Consider the following 15,796-nt stretch of genomic DNA (forward strand, 5'->3'; position numbering starts at 1 on the left):
AAACGGAGGGAGTTATATAAATTACCTGCCGGATTCGAAAGAGTTTTTCAATTGCGATTTGTGTAGTTTATGTGTCCGGGCGTGATTTCATAGGAGCCACGTCAGCACTTCGGACGTAGAGGGAAGGCGATGTATGTGTCGCTTCATCAAGGTTATAAAGACTATATTTTTTATTATTTTTTATTTAAAAATATATTAAAATGATATTTTTAATATTAATATATTAAAAAATTTAATAAAACAACTATTCAACTACAATGCTTAGGTAATCTTTTTAGGTCTAGAGACAGGGCCACGAGCCCAATAGGATGGATGCTAATTGCTGGTTGCCGCAGGGGAGAGGAGGTTAAGCCAGGTTTGCTAAAAAAAAAAAATATATATATATATATATATATATATATATATATTTATATTATTTTGATGTATTGAGATTAAAAATAAAAAATATTATTTTAATATATTTCTAAAAAAAATACTTTAAAAAATAATTTTAATCATACCTTTCAACACATTCCTTGAAATGTTATATAAGTGTTATATTAAGGTAACTTTTGAGATTGCAATTTAAAAAAGTTATTTTTAGTTGTAGTTTTAAAAAATATATGTTTGATTAAAATTATGATAAGATAGATTTTTACATGAAAAATAAATAAAAAATAAATTTTTATAAATAAAAAAACATGTAATTTTATCTTATAAGAAACCAAGGTTTTAAAGGCAATTATACATGGGGTCCGGTATAGAAGACAAAAATAATTTAGCTAACTAAATGATTTTAAAATAATAAGTTTAAAAAAATTATATGTTTAAAAATATTATAAGATAAAATTTTACATGTGAAATAAATAAAAAATAAATTATTTTTAACTTTTACAAAATCAATATTTAAAATATAATTATATGCAAGAACAGTATAAAAAATAAAAACTATTTATCTATTTTTATATGATTTTTGAAAAAATAAAAACCATCACCATCCTAGGTGGGCGCCAAAAGTGCAAAAATAAACGGTGATTTGTGCATGATAAATAGAGGAGAGACCGATTATAAGCGGGATATTATTTGGCGTTTCAGAATCCTGAAACTACTCGATTTCATAAAGCTTGAAAGCGACAGATTCAACAGGAATGGAAATTTAGTTTCGGGAGGCGGTTTTCCATGGACTGGGACGGGGACTAGTAGTTAACCACGTGACATCAAATGTTACTGTGGGTCCCACGTAAATAATTTTGATTTATTGACTGTGGAGAGGGATGTACAGTTGATTCGAGGGGGAAGAGACGGCATATTCTCAATGCTGTTTTCAAAGCAAAAAGTAATCAAACCAATTACTGTACTTCAAACAGTCTCTTTCCATGGCCCACGAAAAGATCAAAGTAAAGCAGCATTGAGATGGACTCTGTGCACCATAAAAAATAATTTAAGAAAAAAAAAATAGCATTGTTTAAGCAAATTGATAAAATAATACAGATTAAAAAAGTTTTAAGCGACCGGGGGGCTTAATATTTTAAGATGTCACTGGTATAAAATAGAGTATTTTAAAGAAATTGCTAAACGAATTACGACGGGAAAAAGGAGAGAAAAAAAATATAAAAATACCCCTGATATCATAAAAAATATATATTAATAAGACAAATATAACCACACTAAAAAAAGTGTGCAACAATCTTTACCCACAATCAAATGAGAAATTACAATAAAAAAAAGATAAAAGATTAAAAAATAAAGAAAAAAATCCCAAAGATTAAGGGTGTTTAAAACCTGTTCTTGTCTGGTTTGTATAAAAAACCAAATTGAACATTTGTTTGCATTGCAAAAAACAAATTGAACATAGTTTTTTAATTTATAAATTTTTTTATCCGAATTAAATCAAAAATCAATGGTCTGGGGGTTGATTTTGTTTATAGAAACCCAACTACTTTTAAATGGGTTTGTTTTTTAATTATTTAAATGACCCTATACTAAATTAAGCTTTGATAATAAAATTTTAGGCTTAGTTTTTAGAGTTTTTTTTTTTAGTTTTGAAATTTTTGACCGAACCAGATGACTCATGCAGCCAAAAACATTTAATTGTTCACATGTCATCAAATCTAATTATTCATACACTTGAATTATCCAATATCAGACATTAATTTTTCAATTTATATGAAAATATTAGCCGCAAATCAACTTGAAAAAATTAAAACAAGCTGAATTGCTGCATAAAGTCCCGACTACACATCAATGGTCTAGCACATGGGTTCAATTTAAACATATCTAAATCTCTTGACATGGATCACAAAACCAGCAACAAGCACCAAAAAATCAACGAGTACATGTGTGTTTCCTGCATATTTCTGGCTTGATTACAGAGTATGGGAACTTAAAGGCATCCGACTAATTAAAGGACAACGGATATAATCGAAGGAGCCTGCATCAGCATGCACAAAAACCATGGGAATTTGAAGGCTTTCGGCTAGGATCATATGAAGCATGCACGATGTTTTAAAACTATAAAACAGCTTGAAGTATCGCGTGTAGATATTCTTCATCAGATTTGTTTAAGACACTGGATTTATTTCACCGTATAAGCAGCATGTAATTATAATAATACGCTGATATTCAGAAAATTGAGAGGTATGATAGGAGTGGGATATAAAATTAGGGAAATTGATGCTGCTTGGTGATTACTGATCGGCATACTTTCAAAATTATAAATTGATGCAATTCTCAGTGATTATAGTATTGAAATTAGAAACTGATGCAATTCTCGAAATTAGAAACTGTTGCAATTCTCAATGATTATAGTATTGAAATTAGAAATTGACGCAATTCTCGAAATTAGAAATTGATACAATTCTCTACCGATAATTGATTTTATCAAAACGAATTCCTTCATCAAAACCCAATTTTAACCTTAAAAGTCTATAAAATTAGACAATTAAAACCAGCAATAAATTAAAGTAAAATAAAAACATATCGAGAGGTAATTGTCAAACTGACGGAGGGTAATGAGAGAGAGGGGCCAGCGGAGGTGGGGAGTGGCTCTCAGCTGTAATTTAGGGTTAGCTGAAAATTGTCTATTTATTAAATCTTAGCTGTGCGGATCTGACTTACCTGTTCAAAATTAATTTCAGTTTTTTAAAATTAAAACTAAATGCTTTTCCTTCTAAGTTGATTATTTTTCTGTCAACTTTTATTTTTATTTTCTTTGTTGGCCTTTTTTTTAACATCCATATGAGAAGTATGTTGAAGCTCCGGTTATGTATAATCAGTATTAGTAAAAAGATATCGATGAAGCAAAGGTTAGCATTCACTTTTGTCCAAAGGTAATAAGCAAAAATACGAGAAAAAAAAAAGGAAGAAGAAGAATGGGGCGACTTTGCTCATTCAACAGAACGCAAACTCATTCCGGGCTACTGGATGAGGAAGTAATTTACCGCATCCGATTTTTGCAAAAGTTTAATCATGGACCATGGTAGTGTCCGTGGGCCATTAACATGAGGATTGAGGAGCATCCTTCAACACACTGCTTGCCAAATGCCAAGTCAGCATTACAGCGAAGTACAAGGCGGCCGCATGTATATTTTTAGAAAACATAAGAAAGCATAAAATACCAAACACTTTTTCAGCCCGCAATGACTTGTGATGTACTGGTCGTCTGAAGATGAAGCGAAATCAGGATATTTTTTCCCTTAAAAAAATGATACAATTTGGTAAAAACTCCAGAAAAATAACACATTGTCTGAAGTAGATTAAAAAAATCTTTAAAAAGTAAAATGGCGTAAACATAACCGTGTTTTTAAATATCAGTTTGGTACAACTTAATAAAAATCAACCTAAAATTTTATAAAAATTTAATGACCATAAAATAAAATTCAAAATTCTATGGCCAAGAAAAAAAGAAATTAAGATAATATAACAAGAGATGAATGAAAAAAATAAAAAGAAAAAATAAATCACAAAAAACACACTCTGAAAATCTATTTTTTACACAATGATTCTTACACCTTAAAAAACCACCAAACAAGATCATAATTAATCTAAAATTAACTACAAAACAAAACCCCTAACCAATTACAATCTTATTTAATAATCTTCCAAAATATAATTAGAATCATTTCGTCCACATTTTTCTTACAGTACCGAGTATGTTGAAAAACAAAACATCAATGTATTCCTTCCTAGTAACTTATTCTTTCTTTTCTTTTCTTTTTCTTACCTTTTTTTCTCATGCCACATCATAGTCATCTATGTATCCCGGTGTCTTCAAACTATATTGTTTTTCTAATATGTGTTATGTTTTCAAAAAATTTATTAAAGGGTGTTAGAATAACGAAAGACTACCAAATTCAGTTGGTTTGGCTCAAAATTTTCAAGACAACAACCATAATTTCAATGACCATCCATATCAAATCATAATATTGCCAGGCACTATCTGTATACCCATTAAACGGTCACATTCTGTCAAACTGGTACATCACTTGCTCTTCTTTGGTTCAGCTGCATAATCATTAATTAGAGCCTCAACATCTTTCCAGAACAGGCCCTCCACCAAAACTCCATCCTTGGTGAAGCTGTAGAAAGAACTATGGTGAGATACCTAGTTCACTTCATTAAAATTTTGCGCGTGCACTTCATTAAAATTTTGTGGTGTGAGTGTGTGTGAGTGTCAGCGTGACAGAGAGATACCACTGGGTGACGCTTTTGGTAAACTGAACTGGTTTCCCTGCAGAAATTGATTTAGGATCAGCACTAGCTATGGTAAGCGTGTACTCATCAGAAAATCTTGGCAATTTTGAAGAGACCACTAAACCAGTGCTGGTGAAAGATCCCTGTACAAAAACGTTGAATATTGGGTTAAGCAGCCAAAAAAGGAGGGAGAAATTTTAGGAGATAGAATGGCTGGCATTAGCAAAAAAATAATGAAATTTATGCTAATGAAAATTAAAACAAGTACGATTTTATAACAGAAAATGCACCTAAAGCATCTGGCAATATTCATAGACACGCACGAAAGCCAAAAACCCATAGGCAGAATTCTTAGAGTCCATAAGAGAATCAAAAACAGATTAACATGATATATCAAATAAATTTATCTGGATATGCATAAAGCATGTTGTAGAATCTTGCAACTATTTCAGGTTAGGATTTATAAAGGGCAACTTCGTAATGAAACTTTCAGGCTGCGATTGAAAGTGTTTTTCAAAGTGAGCTTGGGCTGAAAAAAGCATCAAACTAGACTTCACTGTCTTTGATGTTTTTTCAGCCCAAACACACTTTTACAGTGAATGTGGAAACAGTGAAGTCTAGGACCATGGTATGGACAGAGGTTAGTCATGAGTTTATGCAACAAAATCTACAAGCATATCACCCCAGCTCAAATTCAACTTTACAAATACAGTGACTGGTCAATAAGAAAGTCGAGAAAAAAAAGCTAACCCAATTCTATATTTTTATTCTAGGGGAAAAATTAGATTAAAGAAAAAGGTCATACTAACTTCAAATAGGAGGACACATATTTAGCTAGTAGGTGGGAAGGAAAGGTTTAATCATAAAAGTCGAAATAGATTACTTGTTTTCAGAGCGAGGAGAGAACACAGAAAATTATAACAACTTTCCCCCTCCTTAACACCCTAAGTTCGAAAGTAAAAACTGCTATCCTGCACAAGACTGGAATTAAGGAAACCCCCATCCCCCCAACCCAAAAAAAAAAATTCTCCCTTTCTCAAACAACTTTGAAGAGTTCATTTTCCTTCCTTCCCTCTCCTCAAAACATCACCCATCAAAACATATTGTAAAAGAGACAAGAGAAACAGAAATTACAAAGAAGAGTTGCAATATGAAAATACATGCTCTTCACAGTGACAGAAAACGGGTGAGAGCCCTCGAAAAATGCCTATCAACTAATCAAGATTGAGAAGTCAACAACAGACATCGCTAGAAAACAATGGCTAATGTACCAAACCAAAAGGCAGAGATGACAAGTGTTGGAATGCTTAGGTATTGAATATTAATTAAACAATAAATGAAGAGTATGCAGAGATATAAACAAAGATGAGGAAAAGAGAAGCCATGTGCATATGCAGGAGAAATGCAGTAAAAATTATAATAGCTGCTTCTAAACTTAGCACACAGAAGAAGATTCAAAGTTGACCATTCGACAGGAGCTAAAAAACACTAGTTTTTCAAACACAACTCGGTAAGAGGGGGATCCTTTAGCTTAGCTCAAATTCCAAAGTCTAAAAAACAAGAATATTGAGATTACGTTTGTACATCTAAAAATTATCCCATGCTAATCGGTCCTTACATGATATAAAATAGACATTAAAACACCAACAAAATATCTTAATACCAACCACATGCACAATTTTTATTTAATAGTTGCAGCTACTGTAACAAAATGCATAGAAGTTAGAAGTTTACCTTGGGAGGATAAGTAACTAAGATAGCATTCTTCTCTTTTAAGTGGATGATCAGCTGCAACAATCCATTGAAGACTATATACTTGCCAGAGTCAAGGATTAAACAAATCTGAGTTTAAAATCTTCACATTACCAATCAGTTCCTTTCAAACACAACCATGCATTTGTTTGCCAAGAAAACAACAACTTTGAAACAATGTTTTTGCAGTGAGCAGTAAGAGACCGTACCCTACAGGCTTACAAAAGTAACGATTATTTCCATGAAAAGATAATCCTCGAAATCACTTCCCGAAAAATCCCATCCATTGAATGAGTGGATCCCACCGGGGTCACACAAATCCAATGGTTGAGATTCTTTGAAAAGCGATTTTGGGAGGATTCACGTTAAGATTAGCACAATTCTCAGTTTCACAAACATTAAGAATATGCTACCCAATAATTCATCCCCTAATTGAGTTCTTTTAATTTAAAAAACAAGCTTAAGATTCCAAATCTCAACCGGTTTCAAAAATTCAAAACTCAACCCAAAACAGGCCAGATAGTAGCACTGGAGAACATAAATTATTCATTGAAAAAAAAAAACTCCAATTTTTCAACCTGTCAAACCTGAGAAACATAAATTACAAAATTCTATAATTTCATTCCACACAATTGCAACCCACCAAACACAAATAAGAATCAAACTAAATTAAAATGAAATCACTGATTAAAAAGGATATAAAACGATGCATCCGATCAAAAATTCCCGATTCTGAGGGAATTTCTTGTTGTAGAACTGAGCAAAGAGAGCAATCACTATAATAATCGTCCCAAAAAACAACCTTATATTGCTCATCCTCACATCTTCTTCGTATCCACGACTCGTAACAATCTACAACTCAAAATATAAACATCACCGATTAGGAAATTGAAATCAACTATTCTATGGTGAGGAGGTTTAGGGTTTATGTTTTATGTGTTACCTCGGAGACGGATTCGTCCAGAATGTGCTTGATTGAGTGGTGATCTAAGAGATTTGCCTTCTTAGGTTTCTTGTTTGCCATTTCCGTTTTCTTTTCTTGCATTTTTTACAGGAAACGAGAGGGAAATCTGGGAGATTTTTTTCAAGACAGTTTTGTTTGTGTAGAGGATTATAATGCGTAGAAGAGACTCAAGCAAGACAGTGGTCGTTTTTCTTTCTAGTCTTGACTTTTGCCTGGTGGGCAACTATAATGCACGGTTGTTGGATTTAGGGAAGTGAAACGGCGCCGTGCTGACGTGTTTGATTATAAAGTAAATTATTTATTTGGTCCCTGTATTGTTAATGAAATAATTATTCAGTCCCTTTTCGAAACAAACTTAACATTAAATCCTTATGTTTTTCATATCTGATGGCAACTCGTTTTTTGTGTTGGTTTTTCATCACAATTAAATTATGTGTTTGGCTGAGCTATCCTTCATTTTAGTCTCCAATCTTACCTCCTATAAACAAAATTATAAGTGGTAATTTAGAAATTTTAAAAAACAAAATATCAACTTTGCTCAAAAAACTAACTTACAAAACTACTAAAAACTAAACGGTGACTTTCTCGTGTTCTGGGAATAATTATCTACCCGTGTTGATGTTTATGTTTGATTTTATTTTTGTATTTTAAAAATATTTTAAAAAAAATTAAAAATATATTTTTTTTATTTTAAATTAATATTTTTTTAATATTTTTAAATTATTTTGATTCGTTGATATTAAAAATAATTTTAAAAAATAAAAATATATTATTTTAATATTTTTTTAAATAAAATATATTTTAAAAAACAATCATAACTATACTTTAAAAAATACGTGGCGTTCCCCCGTTTCACTACAATGGTTAAACTGTTATGCTACTACTAATAAAACTGATCGTTAAAACTTGAAAAATTGCTATTAACAATTGATAAAGGCACTACAGAGAAGAATCACTACATTCATTCTCATAATTTTATTGTTTTCCATGTTATTTTTTTTTTTTTTGTAACTAATAAAACTGTTTGTTAAAACTTAAAACATTATTATTAACAGTTAATAAAAACATTGAATGGCTTGACTAAATTGTTGTCTCCACACTCATAATTTATTTTTTTATTTTATAATTTAGTATTGGGTTGTTTTAGAATTTGTATTTTATAATTTTTTTATTTGGTTATATATTGGACTCGTAGATTTAGTTTTTTATTTTAATTTTTAACATTAGATTTTGTTGAAAGTAGGTTTTTTAATTTTTTTTATTTTTTATTTCTTTAAATTTATCTCGATTTAATGATACAGGTCGCGGGTTTCACAGGTTAATCCAAGTTGATTTCGTTTTTTTTTTTTTGGGTTGTCAATTGATTTTTTTTTATTTCATCTATCAATAGTAGTTTAGTTGAAAACTAAGTTTTATATTATTTTTTTTTGTTTTTTATGAGATTATTCTGATCTCATGTCTTGAGTTACGAGTTTAGTAGATTGACCTATATTAACTTTGTTCATTTTTTAACTTGAAATTTTTTTTAATTAGGCTTTATTTTTTTTATCTGCTTTCCATGGTGTCACTTTGATTTTATAATTGAGTCATTAGTTTGACAGGCTGACTCGGGTTGAATTAGTTTTTTTTTTGGTCATTTTTCAATTGAATATATATTCTTTTCAATTTCATCATTCAATCACTCAATCTTCTTCTTTTTTAGTTTTTTTTTTTAATTTTATCTTTCAATATTATATTGTTTATGAATTGAGTTTCGTTTGTTGAAAACTAAGTTTTATATTTTTTTTTTGTTTTTTAGAAGATTATTCTTATCTCATGTCTTGAGTTACGAGTTTAGTAGATTGACCTATATTGACTTTGTTCATTTTTTAACTTGAAATTTTTTTTATCTGCTTTCCATGGTGTCACTTTGATTTTATAACTGAGTCATTAGTTTGATAGGCTGACTCGAGTTGAATTAGTTTTATTTTTTTGGTCATTTTTCAATTGAATATATATTCTTTTTAATTTCATCATTCAATCACTCAATCTTCTTCTTTTTTAGTTTTTTTTTTCAATTTTATCTTTCAATATTATATTGTTTATGAATTGGGTTTCGTTTTTTTTCAACTTGCTTTTCGTAAAGTTATCTCGGTCTTATAGATTTTTTTCTCGATTTTAACATTTAACATGAATATGTTGGAAACAGAGCTTTGTAGTTTTTATTTTTTATTTTTTATGAAGATATCTCAGTCTCATGACCCAGATCATGTTTTAATATACTAGCCTAGGTTGATGAGGGTTTTTTTATAATTCTGTTTTTAAACAATTATTTTATTTCACCCTTCAACACTTGCCCTGTTTGTTTTTACGTTTTAAAAATACTTTTGAACAAATTTGAAATTTTTTTATTTTTTTCTTTACTTCAAATTAATATTTTTTTGGTGTTTTTAGATCATTTGGATGCGCTGATATCAAAAATAATTTTTAAAAAATAAAAAAAAAATATTATTTTGATATATTTTGGAGCGAAATACATTTTGAAAAGCAACCGCAATCACACTCCCAAACAAGTTGATTGGAAATTGGGTTATGTATTTTATTTTCGATTTATTTTTGATAAGGTTATTTCGATCTTATGACCCGAGTTATAAGTTTAGTAGGATAACCCATATTGACCAAGGTAGTTTTTTTTAATTTTTTTTAATTACATCATTAAATATTAAGTTGATTAGAAATTAACTTTCATAATTTATATAGATTTGTTTTTTATAGAATTATTATGGTTTCATAATCCGAATCATAGATTTAATAAGTTAACTTAGGTTAATCTAATATGTCATTGTCTTAATTTATTAAAAAAAAATCCATGGTATGAATATTTTTTAAAAAAATTCATCACTTTTTAAGTTAATGATTCGAAACAAAAAAATCATTAGAAAACATGTCAGCAAAATATTTTTTTTACCCATTAAAAATGATATAGTATTTCACTAAAAACAGTTGCCGAACAATAATTGCTAGACCCAACCTTTATGCACAGCGTTCAGCACCTTTGCACAACTCAATGGGGGTGTTAGATCACAACCACGCAGTTAACCCGGCTAATAGGATGCACCAAAAGAGTCCAGTTATTCAACTCATGCCAACTTTTATTAAAACTTGGTGGACTGTCACCCTGCTGGTAGGCTCCTCAATCTTATAGTTCTCGATCCCGGGCTCCCTCAAGTCTCGACCATTAGTTAGTAAACTCGTCAAGATTTTTAATTATTTTTTAAAACGCAACTGTCACATGTTTTTGTATGAAAAAATTATCTGTATAGCATTATTCTTTTCAATGATTCTGGGTAAAGCAAGCAGCATTAAGCTTCGCCGCTTGTGGTATAAATTACCTGAATTTGAATAAGTTTCCAAATAATCAATTGAGTACCTTGGCACTATTACTCCGTAAATCTTTCTTATTTCGAAGTCAGAGCCTAATAATGCTAGCACCGACCACATAATCAGAAGCGGAGATGCAATGACAAAGCTCCAATCAGGCAGCCCTTGTTCTCCCTGTACTAGTGCCACCCTTTGTGAGCAACATTCGAGCACCCCTGACAAGTTCTTCCTTGATCATGAACAGAACAGCAGCTGCAAGAACACTTTGTACAATTTTCGTGCTCATGCCTTTATAAAACCCATGGAGCCCTTCATAGCGAATCATCTTGAGGATCGCATCCAATGTACCTGGAGCAAAGGAAATGAATGAAAAAAACATCATTCAGATGAATTCAAGGAAATTTTAAATTAATGGATATGTAGTAGAGTTCTCAAGCATAGATGGTAAAGGAACTAGGGGCGCAGTGTTTTCTCACTGTCCACTACCTGTTGGCCACAGCACCCCAGACAAAATCGCTAAGGATGCAACAATTTTGAGGTTGCATGGTTTATCATATATGTGCATCATGCAAAAGGCTACGCCAAAAGGTAAATTTATTACATAATTAAAATTCAACAAAATAGTTCAAACCTTCATAATGATGTCTTTTGTCTCCAGTTGTAGTTTGCTTTGCTTGAAGCCTTGACTGCATAAGCAAAGGGATCAATAAGGAATCAGAGCGGTCACCCTAAGAAAGTCGGAAACAAACCTACATGGAAACATCAATCTACTTGACGAGTGCAAGGTTTTCAGCAAAAAGGTAAGGACATTTGGAATTTTGCTGACCAAATATTTGATTTATCATTCACTTTTTTGTCTTCATATTTATTTTTCTTCCCTCTCCCCAAGACAATTGAATTCTAAGTCAAGGGCCGTGTCTAAATTATTTGCAGAAAAGACTTTTCTGCTTTCAGCTTTCTGATGACCTAAACTGCATGGCACAGCCTGATGTCCTTGAGCAATTGATAAGGCTACACTAAACTTTTAGTTGCTGTGAGCCTATGTCATGCAGTAGTTATTAGTTTTGGTGAGGGAAGAATTTTGTGAGTTCACTGGAAAACCCTTCAGGTAAATCAGTTTCTAAGTCTGTGTAGCAATAGCAATAGCAATAGCAAAATCAATTTATCTACCTTTACCACTAGAAGAGGATATGTTACAACAGTAGCTCCAAGCTTTGCTAAAGCTCCAAGAAGAAATATCTGGTAAAAAATCAGGCAATTTATTCAGCTATTAAAACAAGCCACTAAAAAAGAATGGATGGCAAACAAGTATGTGACTGCTGAAATAACAGCTTAGAGAATAGCAAACATTAAGAAGTGTGAACATTGAGAACTAAAGAAACTGAAATGAAAGGTACCTCCAAAGCAGTGACTCCAGTGTCACCCTGCTTAACCAAGGCACGCTTTTTCTTCAGCTTCTTCAACATGGTTTCATACAACATGAATTGCATTGAAGGGTTGCTGACCTGCAAGTAAATAGCAGGGCAATCAGTGATAATCCTTAACAGATTTAAGAATCAATTGTTACATACCATGATTAATGTTGGGAATACACCTTTCCAAAAGCCCTGAATTCCAGCTTCATCATAGAGTTCTTGAATCTGTAAACATTATCTTCATTAAAGAAAACACAAAGGCAAAACTCTTGCATTATGCCTCCCACCAACAAGGTAGAACATATTTAAACCATAAACAAATATATGCAATGAAGCAATATGACGAAGCTGTCCATATATAGGTAAATAAAATAAAATTGCAGCAAACAATCTGAATCTATAAACTATTTCTTGATGAGAGATTTTTTCTTTTTCTTTTTTTCTTTTTATTTCCTTATTCACCCCTAGCCCAATAAGCACTGCTTTTAAAGCTTCGCGAGGAAAGCACGTGTATAGATTCTCTTGTTAGACCAATTATTCAAAAACTTTGCATGATGCTGAAATCCTCAAGACTTGAGCCTATGCTCTTATAGTTAAACTCTTAAGACTTTTAACAATTCAACAACCAATAGCCCTGGCCCTTCATTATTCTTTTGCATTTCTTCCATTTCAGAATCACAGCACATGTTTATTTAGTTATGTACACATGCAATAGGGTAATATACATCTAAGAGAAAGAGTTTCCAGCTAAATTCTTAACATCAACCGCACTTTCCTAGCATTAGTGTAATAATAGTAACTTCTTCAAGTTTCAGATGAGTAAATGAATAAGAGCCATAAATTGGCATTTAACTGTGCCTACCGCATGGCCAGTTCCATAAGGAGGACACTCTATTGGATCTAATGCTTTTTCATCTGGGGCAATGGATGAGTGACCTGGCTGAGACTTATTTGAGTTCTTCGAATGAGTCTGCAACACGAAAGCAGGTTCAACTTCAAATATCAAACTAGTAGAGCAACAAACTTGCGTATCATTGAGTTCTATATTTGTATAGCTGTTTTATAAACAGTCACAATTACATGTAAAAAATATGGGCACTAAACATATAAAAAAGTGTGAATAATTTAAGAACAAAGACTTGGCTTGGCAGCAGAGTAAATTTTGCGTTATTTCCATGCTTTAATGCATATTTAGACAATCAGTGTTGAGATTAAGACAATGTGTTCACTAGAACATCTAAGATAGAAACTTGATATGGCAGCTAGCTCTTTACCTGCATACGTGTAACAACTACCCATATGGGGTTCGTCAACAGCACATTTGTACACCTATACAAAGAAAGCATCAAGCATGAAACCATAAGAGTCACAAAGAGCAAAGAGAATCAATAATGGATCAAAGTGCAAATGAAATTTGTGCCAACTTGTTTTGATTTTGCAGTTCAGTGATAAAGCCAACGCTATAACTGTTATATGCAGTGAATTAGAATTGAAGAAAACCTTACAAAATTTGACCTAAGCATGTAAACAAAACTTGTTAGACACAGATATGATCTGCATGATTGAAAATTATTGCCCCCTCTATGATTGCGGGAGCTGGACATGACTCATAGTTGCAACTGATAACAACCTTGTGGCCATTCACAGTAACAATGAAATGCAATAACTATTATAGGCAGTGTAATAGGATTGAAGAAACCCTATGTACAAAAAACAGACACGGATATAAGCTAGCATGATAAAACACGACCCCCCCCCCCCCCCCCAGCTCTTCAATGCTCTGACAGTCCACAGATACAATGAAATGAATTCATACATACTCTATAAACGAAGTAAATTACCCAGCTAAGGCAGCCACCATAAGCGATGATAACATCCCAACTGATCCATCACCAATTCCATTCCTCTTATTTTCACGAGCTATAGCTTCAGCTCTATCCCTGAATATTTTATAGAAATAATAGTAAACACCCTGTATCATAAAAATAAAAGATAATAAGAAATCACAAAACTATGTAAGAAAAGTAAGGAAAATTATGCAAGCCAAAATTACTAAGAAAATTCATCCTTGGTAAGCAAAGAAGAGAAAAAAAAGATACATAACAAGTATCTCGGAACAGAACAGTATTATTGCACCCTGACAAGCACATATGCATTAACAGGACTTTGATTTCAAGTCTATAACAATTTTAAAAATATATATATTATTCACTAAAGTTTTTGTGTGTACAAGTAATCAGTCCTGCGAAAATATCTAAATTCTTTGCATGAATCATGCATTTACGGTTTAACAGTGATTTAAGGTTTTGCGCTTAAGAAGATAACCTGATAGTGGAAATTAAAAAAATATTAGAAACCCGAAGGATGGTTAGTGGTATTTACCCTCAGCATTAGAAGAACTATAACTTGGAGTAACAAAGAGACACGTACAGTAAGTCACGGACTCGCAGCATTGAAAGCACATTTTTCACCGTCCAAGGGAGCACACACCATTTTCATTGAGAATCACAATGCTTTATCTCTAACTGAACTATTCTTGGATAGACTGGAAAATAACTTACCACTAGATACACCAACTTGCAAATATCTGCGTATCCTGCCAAACTTTATTTCAATTTTCAGATCACTCAAATTACAGCGTTGCCCTCCAACATATTATAAACTCCCAAATGAGCATGAAATGAATTGGTAACTAAACTAAATTAATATCTAACCTTTATGGGGCTTTAAATTATTATTGTTGCTGCATAGGTTCTAATTTCTATTGCACCACATATAGACAACCAAACAACACGTTAACATCTCATTCAACCAAAAGGCAAAATAAGTAATTAACATCTTTGAAGCTATTTAAATCCATTAAACAATGCTAACAAGAAAGAAAAGAGTTGAAAAGAAAGTTAAGATGCTACAATTGCTTCACCTGAGAACAAGCTGTACCTACAATCGATGGCGCTAATCCGCTATACAATCGTCCCCATCCTTCGTTCTTAACTACCTACATATCATCCAATCAAAAAACTAAAATTTAAAACTAGAGCCTTAAAGATCTAAAAATAACTTTATCAAAAATTGAAGACAGCAACAGCAAAATAATAAATCACAGAAATGAAAAGAAAAGGAAAAAAATCGAGAGCAAAACCTGACACATTTGCTCAAGGGTTCCATGCTTCCTCTTCGCCTTTTTCACATCACGCTCCGTTTGTTGCCGAGTATTTACCTATACAGATCAAATAATTAACAACAGATGGAAACAGAAACGATTCTCTTTAAAAGAAAAAACAAAAGCAAAAGAAATCCAAAAACAGCATAAGAGATCGCGAGATGTACACTTTGAAGAGGATAAGTGATAAGCTGAGCTATGATCCCACCGCCAGCTCCGGCGAGTCCATTGATCAAGGCGTCCGACATGTCAAATTTCCTTAGTTCCCCGGGAGAGGGTAGAGGAAGGAAAAGGAAAGACACAAAGAGAGATCCGAATTTAAGGAGATAGAGAGCGTGGGTACGCGTAAGAGAGAGATATTTGTTAAAAACAACCCAGTAATCTTTGACCTTGGCTGTAGCGGAGGAGCATCTCACACATACTTGACGGGGTGGCCCTCGCTATCAAAAACAACACATGTTTTATTAATTC

The 15,796-nt window shown here is 32.2% G+C and overlaps 2 protein-coding genes across 3 annotated transcripts; both read right to left on the reverse strand.

The window, feature by feature from the left end:
* Positions 1–4,276: 4,276 nt before the first annotated feature.
* LOC133696233 (signal peptidase complex subunit 2-like) lies at positions 4,277–7,598 on the reverse strand. The gene is made up of 5 exons (XM_062118356.1): positions 7,367–7,598; positions 7,124–7,275; positions 6,406–6,487; positions 4,672–4,814; positions 4,277–4,556 (listed from the first exon to the last, which is right to left on the reverse strand). The coding sequence occupies exons 1-5, from the start codon at positions 7,466–7,468 to the stop codon at positions 4,460–4,462; spliced, it is 576 nt and encodes a 191-aa protein (XP_061974340.1). The 5' UTR covers positions 7,469–7,598; the 3' UTR covers positions 4,277–4,459.
* A 3,109-nt stretch (positions 7,599–10,707) lies between these two features.
* On the reverse strand, positions 10,708–15,796 carry LOC133695737 (peroxisomal nicotinamide adenine dinucleotide carrier). 2 transcript variants are annotated; one of them, XM_062117671.1, is made up of 11 exons: positions 15,493–15,793; positions 15,305–15,382; positions 15,086–15,160; positions 14,004–14,134; positions 13,437–13,491; positions 13,025–13,132; positions 12,319–12,387; positions 12,145–12,252; positions 11,918–11,986; positions 11,379–11,433; positions 10,708–11,095 (listed from the first exon to the last, which is right to left on the reverse strand). In XM_062117671.1, the coding sequence occupies exons 1-11, from the start codon at positions 15,571–15,573 to the stop codon at positions 10,902–10,904; spliced, it is 1,023 nt and encodes a 340-aa protein (XP_061973655.1). In that variant the 5' UTR covers positions 15,574–15,793; the 3' UTR covers positions 10,708–10,901. The 2 variants fall into 2 exon arrangements, with proteins under 2 accessions (XP_061973655.1, XP_061973656.1); XM_062117672.1 differs by lacking the exon at positions 13,025–13,132 and having other exon boundaries at positions 15,493–15,796.

Source organism: Populus nigra, chromosome 6 (assembly GCF_951802175.1).
Source record: "Populus nigra chromosome 6, ddPopNigr1.1, whole genome shotgun sequence".
Lineage (NCBI taxonomy): Eukaryota > Viridiplantae > Streptophyta > Magnoliopsida > Malpighiales > Salicaceae > Populus > Populus nigra.